Here is a 26188-nt window from a genome sequence, read left to right as displayed (position 1 = left end):
ATAGAAAATAAAAAAATTACTCATCTGTTATACAGATTGTTTTATTATTTATCATTTTTAAATACCCTGACATTTTTTTTAATAAAAAAAAAAAAAATATTTACCTTCATATTTGAATGTCGCCATTGGATACAACTGAACACTTTCATATTATTCCACCACTTATCACTTTTTGATTAATAACTATAGTGTATGTTGATAAACATCGCGTATAGATTGAAGATAAACAAATTAAAACATGAACATATTTCAGGCAATAATGGAGACAACACTCTCCGTTTTCAAATCTGCTAGTTTTATCGAAACTACATCTTTTAAAAAATATTTTGTAGTTCACGAAATGAGTTTCAATAAACAGTACTATAATTTGATTAAGCAATGAATGTTCGAGCTTTTTTAACTCGAAAAAATTTACGTTCCAAAACAAGCGGATTTTTAATTTTTGTTCACAATTTTGTTGAGTAAAATCAATAATGTTGAGATTATATTTTGCTTATCACGATTGACGTAATAAAAGTAATGATTTGTAATTCTTCTATACACCTGTGTCGTAAAAATAAAACACAAATTTATGATAATACTTTCAATATTATCAATTTGCTAAACAATCTTAAGACTCATTTTTATAAACCAAAATTTTAATATTGCTAATAAAATTTTTTTATTTTAGTATTCATGCGCTTCCTGAAAATAAAAGTCACGTTCAAAATTTTGCAATAACACGTTATGTGAAGTCAGTAAGACACCAAGGTAGTAGAATTACGATACGATATTATAATTTGACTAACAATTTTGTCAATTTACCAAACAATGTTAAGATTTTTTTTTTTATTAATCACGATTTAATTGATACAAATGATGATTTGTAATTTTACTATACATATGTGCCATAAAAATGAATTACAAGTTTATAAATCTGTACTACTCTATTTTGTAAATTGACTAATATACAGAGTTTTCAAAATTAACATCCAATTTTATAATGTTACATTCGAGACCATTATTCTGCAATACAATGTTGTGTCTTCTTTTTATAAATCGAGATTATAATAATGCTAACTATAATTTTTAATTATACTATATCCGTACCTTGTGAAAAAAAAATCATATGGGAATATTCTTATGCATAAACTTGTAAATTGTAACCATATACAAAAACTTATAATTCGTATGCATATCGTAAAATTACAATGCACTGTTGTAATATTTGCATGCGTGAATTTGACTTTATTTTAATATTCAGAATTTGGAAATGAAGTATAAAATCGTGTAGTAAATATTGATGAAATTTACCATTTTTTTTTGCAGTTTACGATACAAAATTTTTAATTTCAACTATTTGAAATCGTATAAAATTTTTCAGGGATTATAATCATTAATTTTACCATTGTAAATGATAATAGTAGAAATTGATGATGATAACGATTACTATCAAAAATAATAATTGTAACTATTAAAGATTATATTTGCTACAACCGAAGATGGTAACGGTAACCATTTAAGATTGTGAAAATTGTGAATCAAGAAATCGGATAAATTTCATTCGTTAATTTGTATTCGTGTGTACGTGTGTGCGTGGGTATGTGTGTGGGCGCGTGCGTGTTTGCGTGTGTGTGTGCAGAAGTATTTGTGTGCATGCGATTTTATGTGTCCGTGAGAGCGTGCATATGTGTCCGTGTGTGTGTGCACGCATGAGGGTGCGTGAGTATGTGATACGTAGATGTGTGTGTCCACGCGTGTGTATGTGAAATTAATGCATAACAGTGAAACGAAATGAAATTACACGTAGACAAGCTTCAGCCTGTAACGCCGATATTTAAATTATTTCTTAGTTCCAGTAGTAATTATTACCATCACGTTTTTAAAAATTACAATGTTGATAATAGTCATAATTATTTAAGATAATAAAAGTTATAATTTCTGATTATCATAAAAAATTGTAAATTTTATTTTATAGTTGGTAGATACTACAATTCAGATTGTTTATTAAATATTTTGAATGATATTTTTGATTATAAAATCTAGTTCAAAAATTGTACTACAACTCGATGATAACTTTCACCATAAAATTCTCTCCGTGTCGGTTGTTTAAAAAAAAACGAATTTTTTTTTTCGGAAAGAGTTTCGAAAATTTCATTCAGATATAGAAATACGTCTTTCAAAATTAGAGCTCTTAATATTAATATTTTGGACTTTCACATCGCACTTCAATGATTTCCATAGCAACATTGGAAAAAGTTTTCTTACGTCTTTTGATGTTTATAACTAGCTAAAGGTGCATCGTAGGAAAAGTAGTAAACATATATTTGTAGAAATTGAATGCTTCATAGAAAAAGTCTCATCATTTTTCTATAATATCATTTGTTCAAAAGTTATTGGAGTTTGAAGTCAAATTTATAGTAAATTTTAAGATCTTTTTATTTTGCCGGCAAAACTATCAGACTTGTCACAAAATGTCATAGGATCTTTTTGCAGATAATTTTATTTCCCAGAAATTTCATAAAAATGTTATATATATATATATATATATATATATATATATATATATATATATATATATATATATATATTAGACTGTTTCAAATTGGGGGCCTATTTTATTTTTTTTTTTTTGATGAACATTGAAAAATCGAACGGGTATCTTAAAATATGGTGACTGAATTCTGATTAGTTGACATGGTATAAAATTCAGAACGAGCACAAACAAAATCTTCGAATTTTATCAAACTTTGACGTCGGATATCTTATAAATAGTTGAATTTATGTAAAATTTATATAAGCCTTTTTTTGTAGATCAGTAAATTTGCTACAAAATGTTGAATGAGAGATTTTTTGTATCTTGTTTTTTTCAGAAGTTATGCATTTGTTACCATGGTACTAAATGGAGAACCGAAAATTATCAATAGCCACCTCTAAATATCAATATTAAGAGCTCAAATTTTAGATGTCACCTTGTCCGTGTCTTGTTCTCTCTAGTCCATGGATTAGATTCTCTCTTGTTCGAATAGTTGCTATAGACCATGTGTGTCTCGTGTAAGCTCCTCCAAATTTACATGGATCAAATTCTCGTCTTCGCCAAAACACTCGAACTCTCTTTCAACCTGCTATTTAGACGCAAACAGTTCTCAATAATAAAAGTTACCGGCTACCTGCCTGGTATCTTGCAACGATTTTGGATTTTTTTTTCTCGCTTGGTTCCACAATATGAAAACCAAGTCTCAATTAAATAAATTTACCTGATTTCATTAACAGCGTCTGATAATGGCGTCTATAGTGTTGACTTCGACCTTAGGTCCGATCGTTCCGATACAAGTCTCGTCTTGATGGTTGCCCAGTCCTATTAGCTCTCGATCTTCGTGTGCGTGTGGGTGGTTACCCGGTTCTGCTGACTCTGCTTTTTCTCTGCCACTGTCTTGCACGTTTATTAATTTCACTCGATACTTTTCGGCCATGATCCGAAAACTCCCCCTCTGCTTAATTATGATTGGGCCTCGCGTATTAGCATTTTCACTTAGCACTGAATTAAATTTATATTATGAGCGCGTGGTATCATGATTGCAGAGGCTACCGAGCGAGAATTTATTCTGATTTTAATTAAATTATTTAGCATGTTGATAATTAATTATTTATTATATAGAGTCTTTTATGTTTATGAGCACTTGGATTAATTAATTAATAAATAATAATGCACCTGTAGTGGTTTCCGTTGAATTAACCTCTTCAGAAACGTAGTCGTTGATCACTTGAATTCGGTGAGTTTAAAGAATTAATTTCTTGTGTTCCTTTTACTGAATTATATAAATAATTATATAATTATGAAGCTCGATGAGTGGTTAAATTAATTAACCGTTAATTTCAATTATTTGCTCGAGATGAGCGCAAAACGATAAGATTAAAAATAACATGTGTTATCTGTTGAATGTATATATGCGAAAGATAATGGCGGCCGTCTTCTCGAAACGAGGCAGGAAAAAGAGTTGCGCATGCGCCGCATTGCGCATGTCCAGGTTTAAATTTGTAGACGAGGTCCAAGTAGGTGCTGCCTCTATCTGCCGGAAGTGAAACTATATTTAAATTTAAATATAGTTTCTATTACAGGTTATTCAAAAGGGAGACATCACAGTTGCCTTTTGATTAAATAATTAATTATCACCAGTGCTCAATTAAAAAATAAAAGACTCAATATTATGATTAATTAATTATCATTATGCTCAACATTTTAATTCAACTAAAAGTAAATTCTCGCTCGGTAGCTTCTGCAATCATGCTATCACGTGTTCATAAAATAAATTCAATTCAGTGCAATTTATTTTTAACTCATTCAAATCACTTAAATTAAGTGACCAATAATACTATAACTCAATGAACTCAAATATTTACGCATTTTGTGCGATTAGTAAATAATCATTAAGTGTACAATTATTAATTTTGCTTGGTAACCTCAGATTTCATTTTACTTTTTATCATGACATTTTTACAATCAAATCAGTGTTCAACTAAATTCAAATCAATTACTTCAATTATTTAAATCAATTACTCGAGCTCAATTTTATGATTTGCATTCAATTATTTACGTATTCATGAGCTCAGACAATTGACAGTATTAATAAATTAAATCAACGATTTAATATTGTAACCCAGCGATATTATGTGCTGTGGCAAATAAAATATTGTTATACTTTCCAATATGCGTATTTTTCCAACATCCCAACCACCAACCAGTCCTGACATGTATTTATTTAATTATTGTTGCAACAAATTTTAATCATCCATTTTTTCACAAATTAAAAATTAAAATACTTTTCATTATCTTTTTTTCAAAAAATTAAAACACTTTTAATTACTTATTTTTCAAAAAATTAAAAATTAAAATAATTTTAATTACTCATTTTTCAAAAAATTAAGAATCGAAATACTTTGAACTACCCATTTTTCAAATAATTAAAAATAGAAATACTTTTAACTATACATTTTTCCAAGAATGGCACATTAAAATACTTTTAATAAACTATTATTTTTTTAATAAAAATTCAAATGACTTTCATTTCCCATTTTCGAAAAAATTAATAAACCAAATAATCTCAACTATTAATTTATTTAATAATAATAATTGTAATTTTTTTAATAAAAAAATTTGCAGCCCTGTGCATAAGTCACTTTATTTAAAAATATTGATGCTTACTTCGTCCAAACTCATATCTAAAATTATATTTTTCAGTTTCTAATTTAAAAATTATGAACTAATATTTATTTGAACTGATAAGTTAATGGTGAAGAATGTAAAGTAATAGTGAAAAAATTTTAGTATCAGAAGAAACATTAATTAATGATAGAATTTTACAAATCACGACGAATGCTGCTATATTTAAAAATTTCAAATAGTACAAATAAAGATAACACTGAAGTTATGAAATATTTCAAATTCAGCAGCCTTGACCATCTAGCGCCACTAGTGGTGAAGTCTAATAATTTTCGAATTGAAGTTTCGGCGCTCGATTTGAATATTTAAACAAATTATTACATTCATTTTAATTTCATATATTTTTTTGATGATGATCTACCATGTATTAAAATTTGAAAAATTATTTTTAATATAGATTGAGATGAGTAGAATTTATAGAAAAATAATCGGAGGGTTTTTATTTCAAAAATGAGAAAAAAAATCGGTCTATTGGTTGACCCTGCGGGCCATCCCCAAAACTTCCCGCTATTTTCGAGCTCCTTGAGCACGAAAATATCGTTGTGAATACATTTTCGAACTCTTCGAGCTTGAAGATACTTTTGTATGCCTTCGTTTTAAGAACAAGTTAGATGACATTATACGATAATCGAGGAAGACCATTAACAGGAAGAGTTGGTACAATTCCAGATATATTTTAGTACATCATATTTTTATTTATCCGGAAAAGGAAATTTTATGTTATTTTTTTAACGTTTTAGCACCGATATCTTTTGAACTAATTAACCAATTTTGACGTTTGTGGTGGCAATCTATGCGTTTTCTTAAATTCTAGAGCTGAATAAAATTTGACATCGATCGGTTTATCCGTTTCAAAAATATTTGAAAAAAACCGTTTTTACCATTTATTTCTTTAACGATATCTCTCGAATGCATGAACCGATTGAGATAGTTGTGGCGGCTATCGTCGCGTTTTATCTAGAGCTGATTAGATTTCGGAGTCGATTGTTCAAACCGTTTCTGAGAAACCAAAAAAAAACTAAAAAAAAGAAAATTTTTTTTTCCAATTCGCACGTATTTTCGAGTCTACTTGATCAAATGATCTGAAATTTTTAGAAGAGATGATGGCCAACAAGCTCTTTCGATTCCCACCCCAACTATTTAAATCGGTTCATTAGTTAAAAAGTTATTAGTTAAGAGCGTTCACATCGACACACACACACATACACACATATATACACACACATGCATACACGGAGAAAAAAATCTGATGATATTTGTTATTTTTCAAATAAAAATTACTATATCGCCGAGGCAAACTAGTAACGGTCCAATAATATTGAAATTTTCCTTTAAATAAGTAAAAATTATAATCACTTAATCCTATGAATTACTAAATTAGAAATAACATTACTATGAGTTTTAGAATACAAAACACAAGTTTATAATAAAATTTACTATTTGATTTAGTAAAAAATCTATTTTAGAATAAAACTTTCACTGAGACTGCTATTGAATTTTTACTAATCCTAATTGTAAAAATTGTGTCCTTGAGTGTAAAAATAAAATTTTTTTTTTTCGATGATATATATATATATATATATATATATATATATATATATATATATACATATATATATATCCATATTTACATTTATATATTATATATTGTTGGTATGTTGTCTCTGTATATTTATTTATAGATATTTCTCAACTGTGATCTTAAAATCCGCCATCTTTTTTATTTACCACTGTGCGATTCGAACCGACACCCTGAGAATAATCCAGTTCGAATGCAAGCATGCTAACAACTCGGCTACAAGTACCATTCGAATATCTCGAAGTATATGCCGAATATAAATAAAATACAATGAACTCAAGATTATATCTCACGTATTAAAAGTTACAATCTCAAATAGTCATTTTTACCCGCCAAGTGGCGATTCACATTACCGATGTTTTAAAAAGTACGATACTTCAAGAAAATTTTATTTGATATTATAAATTTTAGAATACTCTAGTTCTTTTTACAATATTTTCAGTAATAGTTCTAAAATGTTATGAAGTAAAATTAATAATCTTACAAATTGTACTAATCGGGATATAAATGAATCATTTTTGCGAAATTCATATAAACATAACTTGAGTCATGTGTAACTTTTCTGTTGTTTCCAGATAAAAATCACTATCTACTCTATACTAATATTTTTCACTTTATCTGCTGAATTTTACAGAATAGATAAAAATAAATATGAATTTTACAGTCATTTATTTTTAATGAATTGTAATATTCAACTTCTACGCTTACAAATCTTTTTAACTCAGAATTGCAATATTATCAAAGAGATTTTTGAATATTTTTATTTCCAGAATGATCGTTGTGAAATAATTATAGATTGTTACCGTTCTTTATTCAATTTTTACTAATCTGCATTATAATTTTTATAAATCGTAAAATTTACAATACTGATTGTAAGAATTAACAAAAAATTTTAACTTTCTATTATTAATAGTAATTTTTGGCTTGGATTGTAAATTTCTCTTCGAAAAGTAATTTTTATTTGACGACTATGAATATCATCTAATTTTGAGCTCCGTTTTTTTCCGTGTACGGACACTCGGACATCATTCTGAAAATAGTCCGAATAGCATCCGAGGACCTCAAAACGTCAACATTTCATGAAATTTCAATTTTTGCGAATCGGGGTGAGAACAATAACTTCCCGAACTTTTTGAAAATCGTCGATTTTCTTTGCGGGAAGTTAAAAGATTTTTGAAAATTTCAAAATTTTTTTTTCTGCTTTTTCTTGGTAGAAAAATTTTTAATTTTTGCCTGTAATTTGAGTGCAACTCAAAGAAAAATCTCGCACTGGAGACGATACCGGTGAAGTAGTTCTCGAAAAAAAAATTTTTTACGATTTTTTGTTTTTTTTTTTTTTTTATCTTGTGTTAAAATCAATATTTTTATCTGAAAATTGATGAGCAGCTTTATGAAAGATACTTACATAACATACCTAAAGTATAATCGATTCGGAGCGGGAATATGATGGGAACGGACTCGTAGTGGCTGTTTGTTCGGCACCCAAACGCAAAGTATCTCTGATCCTAAGGGTTATTACATCTGCCAATATTGAGCTTGCTCAATATTTCGCTTTATAACATTATGGTAGAAAAGAAAGGATTTCGCAGCGAGAGTATGCCCAAAAGGGTGGGGAATCGGCTTCCGGTCGGTGGAGGTGGACTGAAGTCCCGTTACGTTAATTAATTCTGGCTCCTTCTGCCGAGCTGCTCAGTACTTTGATTTGGCTTGAATAATCAGAGTTTATAAAGGCTCAGAAAATAGAAAATTCGTTAGGGATTGTGACGCCGAGTTGTTCACAGTGATTCCTAATCTGTATCCGGATTTATTTAGGGGATTGTGGTTGAAGGTCATACATAGGTGTTCGTGATTCTTTGAATGTATTTCAATCTGACAGGTTGTTGATAATAGATAAGATGGAGACTGCATATTTTATGCGAATTTCTTTTCATCTGATGTTCAATGAAGGTATCCCTGTATCTGCTCCTAGGCTACTAGCAGGGCTGGACCTGAAGGCTCTACGATTTCTGTGTAGTGCAGTTTTGTATTGGATCTAGGGTGTTTTTTATTACAAAGTTCACGGAGTCGTCGAGAATTGTGCTATAATCCAGTTTAGATCTTTTAAGGCCTTTGTTTATGTTCAACAGAGTGCTGGCATCAGCTCCCCATTTTTTGGATGCCAGAACTTCGAGAGTCTGCAATCGTTTGTGGCAATCACTCTTCAATTATTTAATGTATAGGACTCAAAAGGCTCTGATGTCTATTGTCATGCCTACACTGAGAAAAAAAATACTTTTATCAAGAATATTTACTTGATACAAGAACATATATTCTTGATAATTTTTGAGAATATATAATTTTGTCTCAAGAATTCGTAGAATTGATGAAAATAATATTTATTTAATTCAAGTGATGCTATTCTTTTGTTTATTTATGATATAATATCAAATTCATATAATAACAAAAATAAATTTGATGCTCTTTTCTCAAGAAATTCGTGATTGATAATAATAAAATAAATATTTTTGAAAGATTTCTTGAACCAAGAAATTTTTGTTTGGACAATCTTGCAAGATCCTTGTTGATTTAGCATAACAGTGGAATTATATTCTATAATAGATAAAATATGGAATTCGATAATATTAACTATAGTTATTTTTTATTGATCTATAATACCGCCGACGAATCTTAGTTCTATAAAAATAGTTTATCATCTTAAATTATATCCAAGTTACCCGCGGGTAATAAGGCCTGTCGGGTAATAGGGCCCAAGTGACAGAAATGATATTTAAAATAATCACCTCCGCTAAAGGCTATTTTAGTGAAAGGGTCTTTCATAGAGATATTACAACAAATTTATAGAGCCCTGATACCACGTTGCCTGCCTTCTATATTTTATCAACCGTCATATGCTGTTGTAGCGCAGAAAAAATTTCAAAAAACAATCTAGTCTTCTGACTCTTAAATAAGATACTGATAGTTTGAAGTGCTGTTAAGTGAAGCAATCTAGTCTTCTGACTCTTAAAAAGTATTGTTGCTGAATTTAAGTGATGATTCATCTCTAATACCAATTTTATTAAATATAGTTAAACTATTTCAGTTTTCTTAACCCGTAGGCCTTATTACCCTACCGTAGTAAAATAAGGCCTAATCGTATGGTTTTTGTATAAGTATAATTTTTTATTTATTTATGGTAAAAATTACCACTACACCATCACATTTTATAGCTAATCTATTGAAATGAAGATTAATGATACATTTCAATAATTAAATGCATTTTCGAGTCTTTTCAAAATCTCCCTTAGCTAGGCCTTATTACCCACCGGTACCTTGTACTTTGTAATAAGCTTATAGACTCGTTGGATTTATTCCGTACTTGAATAAACTATCATTATTCTTATTATTTTTACGATGAACCCAACTATTATATTCATTTTAACTATTTACAATATTGACGCTGACACCGTCATTATTTGTCTTACTTACATTTTTGAGAAAAAAAAAAACATTGTTTAGATTTTCTTCAGTGGTTATTATATTGTTTTTTAATTTTAGATTTTCTTCACGCGTTGATATTCCAACATAATGCATTAAATCTATATTAAAAATTGAATTTTTCAATAAACTTCAAAATGCAAACATTTTCTTATACAAACTATGAAGAAATCAATTGAGTGATTCACAACCAGAGCTAATGAAATTTATTGCGCTTGCGCGATGAATAATGCACTCAAATATCAGCTGATAAACTGCTGTTGATCACATGCCATTTTCATAAACAATAAAGCCGACCAATAATTAGCCAATTATGGCCCATTACGAATTGCCAATGATTGACTGATCATCATCAGTCAGACATCATCTGCTCTATTAGCTTTTTTCCACGCCCGGTGACTTTTATTCTATACTTGTATACTTTCAATTGACCTATAGGTGTATAATTATAATCCGCGTAATGAGCAAAAAACGGCCATTACTTTCATTTTTGTAGGTTCGTGTAAATGATTATTTACAACAGTGAACAGAAGGTTAATTTTCCGTAGAAATTTAAAACATACTCGTCTAACTGGGATAACTCCTCTTTGATGTATATCCACGACATTCCATGTATTTTGAAAATTTCTTATATCAGCGTAAGATAACAGCGCATCTTCTTCATTCGAGTAGAAGAGAGAAAAGTTTTCCATGATAATAGCTATATTATTGAAATATTAATATTACAATCATGTTTTTTTTTTTTTTTTTTTTTTTTTATGATTGATTATATTTATAAATTAAGCTTCCAGAGAAATGCCTTAGTTCAATTTTTCGATAATATTTTAAAATTACTTACCCACCAATAAATTTAACACGATGTAAGTTATAATAACGTAAAATGTACAAAAGTAAAAAAGTGATGCATGAAAATTTCCACAATCGGTTTCCCAGTAATTAGCAGCTGGTGTACAATATGGTGGTTGTACCATACAATCATGCATAATTTTATTCCAATCTTCACCAGTGACAATACGAAATAGCATAGCAACGCCGGTAACTGGTGATTCAAAATTGGCACGTCTGCGAATTTTTTAATAATTAGTAAATGAAAAAAAACTAGAATTAAGATATTTCTTACCTTCCTATTCCTTCTCCGTACTTAACTGTTCCGAATATTATTGTACCAGCAAGTGCGTAGAAAAAAACTAATAAAAACATACCAAATATGATAAAAAAACTTTTGCAAACTGATACACCGACTGTTAACATCAACATTTTTAATGTCGTATGTTTTCCAGTAATTGTAAAAAATCTAAGAATTACAACCATAAAACCAATAACATATGATAAATCATTTTGCATCGTACAATGAATAATTATCCAAATTACACCAACAACAGTAACTAAGAGATCATAACGATTTCGCCTTGATTGCCAATAACCACGTGGTGTGAACGCTATATTTTTCATTATAACTTCAACAACAAATACCAATACCAAAATTGTTGATACTGTAGCAAGTGCTTCGGTATGTTTTTCTTCGATTCTCCACTATAATTTCCGAAAAAAAAAAAAAACTATTCAATCAACAATTTAAATAATATTTTATCCACCTTGTGACATCTGTATTATACTCGAGCATTAGTTTCAGCTTGAACGAGCGATGCGAGTGTCACCAAGACATGAATATATAGAGCTCGATGTCACTAGATGTATATAATAGTATACTTAATTGATGTACGAAGATAAACGCCGTTCAGTTTCTAAAGTCAGTGTCATGCAATTGGAGACATAAAAGTGTAATGCAAGCAAGGATAAAAAAGTCACGAAGTTCCTTATAAGTTTATTTTGCTACGTAATTTTAAAGTTATATCAACAATGTGAGACTAATGCAGCTATGAGATATAAACAAAAAGAAAAGGTAATTGTAACGAATAAAAATATTTTTAGTCTAAGAAATTTTCTTTAATCGAGCGAGAAAATCCGAATTTTCTTATACCAAGTTGATAATTATTTTGAAATCTTTATCTTGAATCTGAATTCGTTTCTCAAGAAAATATTTTTTTCACTTAAAAGAAAAAATAGCTACTTGTTCCAAGCATTTTCATTTGTTAAAATGACAGATATTTTTTGTCAGGAAGATAAGTTACTTATTTGTAGCAATGTTACATTTTCTTTGTTTGAAAGAAATCCAATTTCGTGAAAAAAAAAAATGCATATATATATATATATATATATATATATATATATATATATATATATATATATATATATTTGGCGACGATACTTTAGGTTTAGATTGCAATAATCACTGCCTTAGTCGCCAACTACCAAAGAGTGAAACGTTGTGAGTGATAATGAGAAGAGGAAAAATGGAAAAAGGTATTTGTGGGGTGAGAGGCGTTTCGTCTAAGTATACGATAGCTGAGACTCCTCAGTTAGGTGTGTCTACCGTATACCCCACCTAAGACGCCGTGTTGGAAGTTACATGTTGGAAATGTTATATATTGAAACAGGCACAGAGACGAGGTATTGCGAGAGGCGCGAATCGTGAATACCATCTCGCGGAGTGAAGCCAAACCACCACATATATTGTGAAGAACCTGTAAATAATGTGTTATTATTAAAAAAAAAAAAAAAAAAAAAAAAAAAAAAAAAAAAAAAAAAATAAGAGAAAAACGCATATATATATATATGGATAAAATAAAATAATGGTAAGCTCCAAGAGCAATACTGATATTTTTTTTCGTGGTTGGGAAATAATTATTATATTATTTTATGATTTTGTAAAACTAACGGTTACTCATACTGCGTTGAAATTTATTATGACTTAGTCTGTTTTCCGTATCATTTATATTTTCTTCGTACCATTTTATTATTTTGTACCATTTAATTTTAAAGGAAAAGATTATCTACTTCCTTATAGTCTATCCATTCGTCAGCTTATTTTTTTTCTAAGTTAATTCGTATCATTCAATTCTCGTCATAAAAATGAATTAGTCTGTATCTTTCAACACATTCATTCGTAAGCTTATGGATCGATAGACAGCAAAAGTTAAAAACACTTTGTTGACAATATAATACTTATACTTTCTCTTAAATTATTACTAGTACCCGAGCCGCCGACAGAGGGACAAATAAATTATTTTATTTCCTCTTATACATAGGTTGCTGGAACCTTTGAGTACCAATGTAAATCCGTTTTGAGGCAACCAGTCTGGACGATAAATAATCAGTGAAATATTGATTCCACTGAATATTTATCTTCATCCTACCGCAATAATTCCGTTGGGAAATTGAGGTAAGCTGACCAGCCATCCCAGTATTTTGGCCTTCTGTAAAAAATAGTGTAGGTGACCACAGTCCGAGTAGGTGAGGCTCGCAGGATTTGATCCACTTGTCCCTGGGTGTAGCTTGCTAGGACCACCGGAAGACGTCGAGTCACCGGTGAGGGGGAGGGGAAACTAGCATTGTGGGGTGTAGTCCGCGATTCACTGGGGAAGGGTAGCCCGCGTAGCCAACAGGCCCGGCGCCGTAGCCAGTTGGTACCCCGCGACCGAGAACCGCATATATAACGCCGCGAACAGATAGACTCGGTACTAGTAACTTTTTTTTTGTAACTACTGTATTCATCATTTGTATTATTGTTTAATTATATCGTCCGTGTTATTTCATAGTTAAATAAAGGAAGGCAGATTTATGTTAATTTACGTCTGAATATTATTTATTAATTATTTTTTTAACCGCGCTTTTCCCTAACGATCCTTGCACTCCGACGAGCTAAACCAGCAAGGGAAAAGTCTGGCAGAGTAACACGTTACAATATATATATATATATATATATATGGTAAGCGGAAACAATAGACCGGAATAAATAGATTTAGAAAAAATAGACCCAGAAAAAATCGACTCTGGAAAAAATAGACCCAGAAAAAATCAACTCCGGAAAAAATAGACCCAGAAAAAATTAATTCAGAAAAATTAGACTCAGATCAAGTAAAATATGTAGTAAATTTCAACATTTTTCTTATTTTATTGAATATACAACGTTGTTTATCATAAGTTATTTTATTTTTTTTATTAAATTAAATGATTTTATTATTATTAAATTAAGTAATACTTGTGTCGTCAACGAATAAAAAAAAACTATATTATAAATTATCAGATAGATTCCTTACTTGGACAAAAAAAAATGTTATTAACCTTGTATATGTAAATTCAATATTTTATAAATTGTAAATCTGAAATCTTAATTCCTAAATTGATCTACTTCGAATAACTAGAGACATAGATTTTAAAAATTCAGCTATGCTTAACTTATTCTCTGAATAATCTTTACATAAAATATATATTTGTTTACGTCTTTTCTCAGCTAAGGTACATTTTTTTTAGTGGGTATAATGCCTGTTTTACGCTGAGATAATTTCACTTTGTCTGTCGCATTTTCTTCACGCATCTTTGTAATTAATGTAAAGAAACTTGGGTGATTTAGTCCTACAATATTTGAAAACCTGTTATTCCATCCCTCAACTAAGTTATTTGTATCACTACCGCCATTTAATACTGATTCATGAGCATTCCGAGTATCAGGTGGAAACAATGGTTTAGTATAAGTTTTTTTTTTTTGAGTTTTTACGGGAAACTGATCTACCACTAACATATGTTTCTTCGAAAAATTGTAGAAGTTTACAAGCGTTTTCAGGAGCTATGGTTTTTGAATGATCTAGACCATCTTTAACATCATTAACCGGAAGATATGCCAAACTATCGATTTGACCACAAAATTTATTAAATTCTTCATTATTTATATATTCTGTTTCTAGACCTAAGTTTTGAATTTTACGATGGGTTGATTGGCATAAGTGATATAAGCATCCACGAATTGTAATGTCATGAAGAAAAACATTACGAATAGCCGTAATTACTGCTTGTTCAAAGTCTAGATGAATACTACTTGGTGCTAATTCAATATCACGTGAAGTGCATTCATCTTTTAATATAGTAAACATTTCTTCGTAGGTTGCTCTAGTTTTTTTTTTGTAGAATTACGAAGACTGGAGTGATTGCAATGTCATTAACTATTACACGAATCACATATAATTGCACGAATTGAGGTGGTGCTAGTTTGAAGTTTCCGTCCGTATACCATTCGTCAGAATTGCTCAAGTGCTGTAAACCTTGGTCAGTTGCAAATATTATAATCCTGGCAGTATTATCATTGTTATCATGTAATAAAAAACGTCTATTGGCATTCGTGCCCGGTTCTTGTGTTGTTATCCAAGGTCCTATAATAAAATTCGTGTTGTAATCGTAGAAGTTATGTACAGTACAGTAATTAGTTGGTTAATTTGTAAATAGTAATATTAATGTCGTGTACCTGTTAATGTTAGATTTTTTATGTCATTATTAGGTATAACATTATTTTTATTTCGATGATTTCGGAGGGTTCTTTTAACAGATTCTTCTTGAGGTAGTTGTTGTTGTACTGGACTTGATAATTTAGCGGATAAACTACTGAATATTTGTGATGGTTTGGTTGTTGAAGCCGAGGCTTTTTTTTCATTCTTGAATATGCTTTACTAGCATCAACATTGTTTGAATCAGCTACGTGGTTGTGTTCAATAGCGTTAAGTTTTGGCTGTTTAATTGTCAATGTAGTTGTGAGTGTTGCTGGACACTGAAAACAGTTGTTTTTGAGTTTACAACATGTTTGATAACTTTTTATTATATAAAATTGATGAAAATCAATTTAAGTTAAATATAATAACTCACCCAATTTGGTTTTCCAAATTTACAGCATCTCCATGAAATACGTTCTTTGCAATTTTTTTTTTTTTTTTACATAAAACCTTTGTAGCTAATTTTTGTGTTACCTTTGTTTGTTTTAAGAATAACGAGTTTTTCGTTATCTAACGACTTGGACATTTTTAATGTATTAATTATCAATAAAGTATTGAATAGTGAAAATATAATATTTTAGGTTAGAAGAAAATCTTGATGGTGGATCAATTTTATGTATATATGGAATTGTGGATATATTTTTCGATCTATGATTATTTGTAGATTAGTTGATAAAATTAATACAGATGACGTTGCAAGTCATGTACTTTACGCTGATACGTTGATAGTTAAACTAGCTTTAATATTCAGATTTATTTAAAAAAAAAAAAAAAATTAAGAAAAATAATATTAAATAAAGTAAACTATTTTAAATTTGTATTTAAATTATATTATCTCTAGAAATTAAAAAAAAATAAAAAATATATTATTCGGTTTATTTTGCTACCTTAGTCTTTCACATACTTTTACCCTGTTTTATGTATACACTTTTAGTTCTGACTCTTGTCTTTATTAGCCAATCAGATGTAAACTTTATAGTATTTACATATTGTAAATTTTTTTTTTCCAGGTCTATATTTTCGGAAGACTATTTTTGCCGGGTCTATTTTTATGTGCGTCTAAATTTTCCGGGTCTATTATTTCCAGGTCTATTTTTTCCGAATGTATTTATTCCGGTCTATTTTTTCAGTGATATATATATATATATATATATATATATATATATATTTATATATATATATTTATATATATATTAGGATATATATATTAGGATATATATATATATATATATATATATATATATATTAGGATGATTCAAAAAATAATAAATTTTTTTTTTTCGTGAACAGGTTTAAAAGTTTCGTTTAGATAAAAAAAGTCGCCTGTGAAAATTAGAGCTCTTAATATTAACATTAAGAGGTTCCGCCTTGCACTTTTCTATTTTCCTTAAGAATAACATAAAAAAAAACTTTCTTTTATCTTCTGATTTCTATAAATAGCTAACGATGTGTCATAGGAATAATTGGCAGGAAAATTTTTGCAGGTAATTGAATGCTCTACGAAAACAGTTTCTTATCATTTTTTAATAAATCTATTTGTTCAAAAGTTATTTGATGTTGAAGTTGAATTCATATCAAATTTTGAGATTTTGTTACTTTTCCGGCAAAACTATCAGATCTATTACAAAATATCATGGGACCTTTTTTTGTAGACAATTTTATTCCCTGGAAGTTATTTTTCTAAAGTTTTTTCGAATTCCGCATTATTTTCTAGTTATTTTTATTTTAATGTCAAGCTCATAAAAGAAATAGTTATCTGATCGATTTTTAGAGCTTCACATTAAAATAAAAATAATTAGAAAACATTGCGGAATTCGAAAAAAACTTTTTCGGAATAACTTTTAGGTAATAAAATTTTCTACAAAAATGTTCCCATGATATTTTGTCATAGATCTGATAGTTTTGCCGGAAAAGCAAAAAAATCTCCAAATTTGATATGAATTCGGCTTCAACCGTAAATAACTTCTGAACAAATAGATTTATGAAAAAATGATAAGAAACTTTTTGTAGAGCATTCAATTACCTACAAAAAGGTGCCTGTCAAGTATTCCTATGACACATCATTAGTTATTTATTCAAATCAGAAGACGAAAAAAAGATTTTTTCCATGTTATTCTTATGGAAAATAGAAAAGTGCGATGCGGAAACTCTTAATGTTAATATTAAGAGCTCTAATTTTCACGTGCGTCTTTTTTTATCTAAACGAAACTTTTGAACCTGTTTGCGAAGAATAAAAAAATTATTTTTCGAATCACGCTAATATATATATATATATATATATATATATATATATATATATATATATATGTATATTGTGACCGGTTATTTAGTTCGCTTGGAATCCGTCAGACAAACTATCCCCGCACAATATATTTGGCTTACCTGGTTCGGCTTCGGCAGTTGTTGGGAGCCAGATGATTTAACAATCACCAGAATCAATAATCGGAAGACGATGGCTCAGGGTGGCGGAACGTGAATAGGATAGTCACTTACATGAGCGTCAAATAATTATCGGGCGAATACGCAAATTAAGCAGTATATTTTAAGACAAATAAATAACTCAATAAATCGATGACAAGTGATACTCGTAATCTAACACAGCAACCAGACATAATAGTCAATCCTTATATTTAACTAGCTGGATTCGGCAATTGACTCGTTATAATGTAATAAAGAAATAGAAATTATAATAAAACAATGAACAAAATATAACAATTATAATTATGACTCGCTTTAATTATTATAACCAACAAAAGTACTCCGGATAGTACCCGGTATTGCAACTTGACGGCAATGTGACGTCAATTCTCTTGACAGACGTGCCCGTCAGTAACTCGGTGTTTAAGACTATACTGATCGTTAAAATGTGTTCGTGACTAAATAAAAGAACAATAATACTATGCTAATAATAATAACCGGGATTCAGTAACAATAGAATAAACAAAACTACAAAAAAAATTTAACAACAATGATAATTATTACTCAGTATAACTACTGTAACTAACAAAATCTTAATTTGTTACCATTTACCGCAACTTGCCGGCAAAATGATGTCAATTCACGCTTACATCCGCAACAGTCGGTAAAGTGGTGTCCGTATTTCCAATTAATGTATAAATGTTATCTTATGCCTTAATAGAAAATCAAATGATAATTTTTAACCCGGTCTCGATAATAAAGAAACAAAAAGTACTACGAACAACGAAACTCGAGATACGCAGTATTAAATCATATAATCATATTATTGAATTACGACAAAATAATTAATTTAATCACAAATGTCATCAACTACATACACTCAGTATATCAACTAATATAGAGTTCAATTCAAGTTCAATTACAATGTTGTACCAGTAGAATAACTCGATTTGTCAAATCGCACCGGTCCCAAACTAACAACTATAATTTTATTTATCTAAGAAAACACAAGGGGTCGGGCGACAAAACGAGTTACCCCTAGAAATAAATTACTGAAACCCGCTCACCGGTCGATGTTCTCGTAATCCCAAATAATTGTCGTCTCCACGTAGTCGAAGAATATTGAAGTGGCGTGCCGGGAACGGCGTTTCTCAATCCTCACAGGTACTGAATGACCCAACGAACAATTGCGTTGACCGTGACTTGTTCGATCACCAACGATATAGTTGTTAATTGGTTGGAAAACAACAATCTATCCGCTCGCGGATTTTTCTGTCACTGGTATCGGTGCCGTAGGAGAATTCCTTTGGACGATTTTTCTCACGCTAACGTTTTCCACGGACTCTCAATATTTGTAGCACGTCGCTAACGACTCTATGTACTGGAATCTTGGTATGCCGTTATTAATAACAATTTAGGATTAGTTTGTTCTCAATAATCACACGAAGGTATTTTTAATTACTCGATTGCTAAAGCACGTGTCAGTCACAAAAAGGTACGATCCAGAATGGCGTCGTCCGTTTTTATTACAACCTCTTACCAATAGTTCAGGGATTCTTCAATTGGCGGCGCTTTGATAGTGTCTCGAGTCCATTGGGACTTCACGATGTCGAATCTCACTTGAGACGGTCGGTATCAATTTGATGTTACAGTAAATGAGTCGTACACATCTACTATCTGCCGTATCATCTCTAGCTCTATCTGTTCATGACAGTTGCTCATTTTGTTCGGAGGTTTTGGGTCGTACTGCCAGTTAACTCACGGTTCGATGTCAAATTCTGACATACCCGCTAGCAGTAATTTTACAGAAGTCGTCCCACGACTATTCCGGGTTGTTGTCGTCAGGTCGGTCATGTCCTCTTCGGCTCTGGTGACCAACAAACGAGTACCCGCATATTAAACCTAAGAGTACCAACTTAAACTAATTTAATTACTAATTAACTTATTACGATTATGCTTAATATCAATATCTCGAGTCTCGGATCTTTCTCGTACCACGCTGCCAACTGAACAATAGTTTTAAAATGAATTACGCCGGGAAATCATTCAAAAGTCGAGATCGACCGAATCAACATACGGGAGCTGTCAAGATAATAATACCTTACATTATTTTAAATAATGTAAGGATTAAACAAATGAAGTGACCACGTTTCAGCGTCGATTTATACAGTGAAATTTAAAAATATGACACAGTATATACATACATATTGTAACGTGTTGTTTTACTGGACGTTTCCCTGCTGGTTTAGCTCACCGGAGTCCAAGTATCGTTTGGGAAAAGCGCGGGGTAATTTAATAATAATAAATCAATGAAATGATTAATTACAACGAAAATTTATAAATATAAACTGCCTTCCTTCATTTTATAATTTTAATAAATAGTAGACAAGGTTGCGAAGTAGTTACAATATGATTTAAGTAAACAATAATATTCGGCTGGAACAAATAAGCGATAGTTTATGCAGGGTCGTAGTGTATACTACAGAAAATCAAAAAAAGGTTACTACCTCCAAAATTAGCCGTTCGTGACGCTTTTTGCATGGTTCCCGATCGCGGGGTACCAACTGGCTACGGCGCCAGGATTGTTCGCAACGCGGGTTACCCTCCTCCTAACAAATCACGGACTACTCCTAGCAAGTCTAGTCCCCCCTATCACCGGTGACTCGACGTCGTCTAGTATCCCTAAAAGCTACACTCAGGGGCAAGCAGATCAAATCCTGCTAGCCCAACCTATTCGGTCTGTGTTAACCTACGGTTTATTAGCAGAAGGCCAAAATACTGGCACGTCTTGTTAACATACCTCAATTTTCCCAACGGATATATTGGGCTAAGGTAAAGAATAATATTTAGCAGAATTAAATTCTTTAGAATATTTACCGTCCAGACTGGTTATCCTTAAACGGAGTTTTCATCAGTACTCAAAGGTTCAGGCAACCTTTGTACCCGCGGAGACAAAAGACATGATTGGTCCCTCTATCGACGGCTTGGATACAAGTAATAATGGAAGAAAAAGTATAAGTATGTCGTCAATATATTTTATCGACAGCTCAATGTTTTAATTTTTTTTTGATATTTTCGACACGAAAACCTACGAATGGATATATTATACAATTCAGAATAATTCATTTGCTTGAAAAAGAAATCAATGATACAAAATAATGAAATGATTCGGAGAAAATATAAACGATACAAAAAACCAGACGAAGGCACTATAAGTTTCGGCGCAGTAAAAATAATAGTTAAATTTACAAAATCGTAAGTTTTTTTAGCGCAAATAAAACATAATTTAATTATTTCTCGACGTACAATAATAATGATTATTTCGCAGTTAAAAAAAAATACAGTCGAATTGCTTTTAAAGCTTAACAAAATGATATTTAATATATTTTATTTGAATGAATTGCTGTTATTTTTTTTCACACTATTTACGGGTTCATCGAAATATATATGGGTAATTCCGTCTCAATTCAACGACATTGCGATGGTGACCCTATTCGATTTATTTGATTTTTTGATGTTTTCATACATGAAGAAAGAAGTCTTCAGTTGAATTTTTACCTCTTTATCTCCACCCCTTCCGGAGTTATTATTATTGCTTAGGAAGGATATAACTTTGACTATAGTTATGATAATCTCACGTTATGAGGTGGTCATTTAGTTTGATTTTTAACGCTCATTCTGAAAAAAATTCAAAATCAGACACAAAAAATTTTGTAATGCTTTTTCGGCCATTTTTAGTAAAAAAAATTAGTTTATCGTTCAATGGGATACTTATAATTTTTTTCAAAAACATTCCGAAAATTCTATGTTGAAAAACTGAATTCATGAGTTATAACCGAAGATCGGCATCAAATAACTTCTAGTAAAAAAAATTAAAAAAACAATTTTTATTCTGTATGTTCAAATCTTCCGCGCTCTCATCATTATTCTCACGGCGGATGAGTGATCGACAGTAAAGTCGATCACCAATCAATCATAGGCGGCTCCGCTATTCGCGTTATCACCGCAAAGACCGCTCGAGTGGGGATGAAGAAGACGAAAGTTCTGTCTCTCTCACACATCATCGCTCGCTCTCATTATTATTGCTTAAAGTATTCTCATGGCGGATGCCTCGTGTTTTCTTTAATCTCAGTGTAATCAATCCATCAAGCGTGTTCTCATTAAATCAATCAGTGCATTTTGCTTATAATAATTAAAAGTAATTATTCCGTGTATTATTTTGCTCTCATAATTAATCTCAGTGCAGTCTCAACTTAATTAGTCTCACCGCGTGTACTGGCATCGTTCGTGCCTAGATGCCATCTTGGCCACTATAGCACGCGAGTGAAATTGCAAAAAAAAAATCCACAAACAATTGCTAAAGTGTTTTTTTATGAAAATTAATCCTCATAAACTGTATATATTATAGATAAAATGTTTATTATGGTTATTGACTAAAATATTGAGTGTTGAATAAAATAATTACTACCATACCAATTCACACATACCAGATCCTCTCATCCTCTGATTCTGATAATTATTTAACAATTTTATGCTTCTTCGAGCCGGATTGTGTGAATTGGTTTAACAATCTTATGTAAAAAACTTTCTCAGCGATTCGAGAGTGATTTTTGTTCAGTGCATTGTTTTCACTTCAATACAGGTGCATTGCGGAGTACCCAGGACGTGGTACGGCACTTCTGGAAAATAATTAAGGGACACCGCTGTGCAAATTAATTATGGTGAAGTGTTAAGTGTACTTTAACATCTTATCCAGCAGCATGCTGTGAAGGTGATCACTTCATTGTGGGTTGTCCTAAATTCCAGGCAACGTCGCCTGACGAAAGGTTCCAGCTCGTAGCGCATTATCATCTGTGTCGCGACTGCCTTGGCGACTACAGTTTTAAAAATTGTCGAACCAAGGACCGTTGCTAGTGTAAAGAATTCGACGAACAACATCATTCTATGCTGCACTACTCGCGTTTCATGAGGTTAACCAAGAAGCTACCTGCAGTTACAGCTGGAACACCTTACATCTCACCACCATCTGCATCGCAGCCAGAATCTCAGCTACAATAGTCTCAGCAATAACAATTTCGCTATTCTCAAGCAGCAGCTTTCATCTCATCTGCCATCAGTCGTACTCCAGGCCACAAACCAGTGACATCTGGACCGACAGTGCTATTAGCAACCCCATATGCTCTCATTTCGCATCCAAAAGGTCCGACTCATCGTATCAGAGTTCTCATTGATCCTGAATCTGAGCTTATACTGATTTCTCAGGCTGCTGTTCGCACTTGCAGTCTTATTTCTCAGTCCTGCCATATACCTCTACAAGGAGTCAGCAATATCTCATCAGGAAAAACAGAAGGCATGGTCTCATTCACACTGCATTCTACCATCTCATCAGAGCAAGCATCTCTCAATGCTCATATTCGCAAGATTATCACAGCGCAAATTCCATCAGTCTCAATCTCACCAATGGTTTGATTTCATATTGAAGATCTAGAACTCACCGACCCAGACTTCTACAAATCTCGCAAAATTGACCTTCTCATCGGCGCTGATTTCTACGGTCATATCGTACGACCAGGTCTCAGATCAGGAAGTTCATCAGAACCGATTGCGATGAAAACCATACTCGGTTAGACTATCCTGGGTCCTGTTCATCAATAATCTCATCAATTACCTAGCCTGTCTCATCATATCATCTCAAATTCTCAACTGCATGAATCTCTCACGAAGTTCTGAGACCTCGAAGAGGTTCCAGAGTCTTGCAACGATACTCTCACCGTCAAGGAAGCTGCATGTGCTCACTTCCTAGCTACTTATTCTCAGGACGCAACAGGACGATACATCGTCCGTTTACCATTCAAATTGTGATCTCAGAAGCTAGGTGAATCTCGTCATGTTTCGCAGCGCTGTCTCAACCGTCTCATCAAGCGACTTTCTCAGGACTCTGAACTTCAGAGTCAGTACACGGTATTTCTCACCGAGTATGAAGCACTCGGACACATGCAGCGAGTCTTATCATCATCGCCTGAACCATCTCATGTATATTATTTACCCCATCATGGCGTCGTTCGTAAAGACAGCGAAACGACCAAGTTGAGAGTCGTCTTTAACGGTTCAAGCAACACATCATCAGCTAGCTCTCTCAATGATCATCTGCATATCAGCCCAAGTTTGCAATCAAAGATATGTGTACTTTTACATTTCAGACGTCATCGATACATCTTGTTCAGTCACGAGCTTGACTAATTTGAATCAAGCTTCGTGCATTTCCGCTAAGTCCGGAAGTTGCCGAACTCGCTACTGACTAAAGGTCAGAATAGTGCCGGATCACTCGCTATTTGGGCCCGGTACATACAATTTCTACTTCAGGACCGTGTCAAGACGCTTTGAAAATCCGCTACAAGCTGACCAATCACATAATTCGTTTTATATTGATCAGATAATGAGAGACTTCGCTATCAACTGCTACCTGTTAGCGCTTTTAAGCCAATGGGAAAATTCGTTATATGCAGCAAGACTGCCACGTCAACACCAAGCTTCGCGACGACTCAACGACGCTACTATCTATGATTCTACAATATGCTTCGCTACTCGTTACCTCGTGCTCTCGAAACCGCTTCGCTATTCTTCTGTGATATTAAACTAAACCGCTACGCTAATTTCTCTCAATATTTAGTCAGTAAAATTAAGGCTGCTATTTACTGAGAATAAATAAACTGTTATTCTCGTGTAATTAGTATCTATATTAATATCCGTTAATTTAACTGCTCTCAGCGGCGTGTCTTTTATATACGTGAATCTTATCACCGAAATTGCATTCGCTATCGCGTGTCTGTTTTGTCGTATTCGCTATTAAGCATAATTTTTTACAATTTAATGTGTAAATAAGTGTAAATAAATCTCTCATTTATTAACTGATAAAAACTGTGTGATTTTTAATTGTTTAATTCTTACGCCTACACCAGATTCATTTTAGTTTATTCGCTCACTTTACATTTTGGTCCTTCGAGCCGGATCTGGCGTGTTTTGAACAATTAAAAATTATTTAAAATTAAAAATCTGAGAAAATTGTGAGAAAAGGTGTAGTGCTAGTGCTTGTAGCGTGAAAATCGCTAAGTGCCGTGGTTACTGCTGAGCACTACTAGAGTGCTGCCCGGGGTGATCTATTTTACACACCGGTATAAAAAGACTTTTTAGCAAAACTGATCGAAAACTTAGCGTCGGTTTCACGTCTCGCGTCCGTTTGGTGCCACGTACCATCAATATGGCCGCCGAAGCCCAAGTCGCTCTTCAAATGAAACGCATTGACACGATGCGCAACATGGCTACCCGCTTAACTGATGTACTCGCTACACAAAGTTTTGCCGCTATTGATGCTGAGTACACTATTCTAGAAAGTTCAAGGACTCGTGTCAAAAAAAGATGCCTTCTATCCCACTTGGAAATTGGTGAATATTCACTACACTAATGGCGTCGATGCATTAGGACGCTACATCGATGAATTCGTTTAGTGACACGCCGCTTATCGTCAAGGTACCGAATAGTTCCGATTTTGATACCTTTTTGAATTCGCTTACTTAGTCTGCTTTCAGCTCATTCGCTCAATGTATTACTCGCTAGTGCTATTGTAAAGTTAAATTCGCTAACAGGATGTACATGTACTGCCCATGTACTTATTGATCAAGGATTGGAGTTATCTTTTGGGACGCATACGCTAATCAAGAAGCTGGATATTCAACTCAGTAAAGCAGCTGTACCATTACGTGGGATCGGTAATGTGTCAGTTGGGCATTCGCTTAAGTCATGCAAGATGACGCTGCATTCGCTACACAACAACGCTTCTATTACTATCCAAGCCCATGTGCTTGCTCTATTGATGGTAAACTTACCGCCATTTACGCCAAATAACAAGGAATGGCCGCATATAACTGGGCTACAACTCGCTGGTCCAGACTTCTTGACATCACGACCTATTGACATCATTCTGGGTGCAGCACCAGCTGCACATATAATCAACGCTAAAATACGAAAAGGGAGTGACAATGACCCAATCGCTCAGTCAACATCGCTTGGCTGGATAATATATAGATCTGTGGACATCGCTACATCAAAATTGACCGCTTATGGTCATCATGCCACTGT

General features: G+C 32.2%; 1 protein-coding gene across 1 annotated transcript in view; it reads right to left on the bottom strand.

The window, feature by feature from the left end:
- The window catches only part of LOC103578709 (sodium leak channel NALCN), a 412027-nt gene that overhangs the window by 65629 nt on the left and 320210 nt on the right, over positions 1 to 26188 (bottom strand). The window contains exons 22-24 of the mRNA XM_053741341.1: positions 11374 to 11786; positions 11092 to 11315; positions 10817 to 10953 (exon numbers count right to left, since the gene is read on the bottom strand). Coding sequence (XP_053597316.1) covers positions 10817 to 10953; positions 11092 to 11315; positions 11374 to 11786 — 774 coding nt within the window. The remainder of the gene's footprint in view (positions 1 to 10816; positions 10954 to 11091; positions 11316 to 11373; positions 11787 to 26188) is intronic.

This window comes from Microplitis demolitor, chromosome 8 (assembly GCF_026212275.2).
Source record: "Microplitis demolitor isolate Queensland-Clemson2020A chromosome 8, iyMicDemo2.1a, whole genome shotgun sequence".
In the NCBI taxonomy this organism is placed as follows: Eukaryota; Metazoa; Arthropoda; class Insecta; order Hymenoptera; family Braconidae; genus Microplitis; species Microplitis demolitor.
The sequence above is the reverse complement of the archived record's forward strand: the minus strand, read 5'-3'. Positions and strand labels throughout refer to the sequence as shown.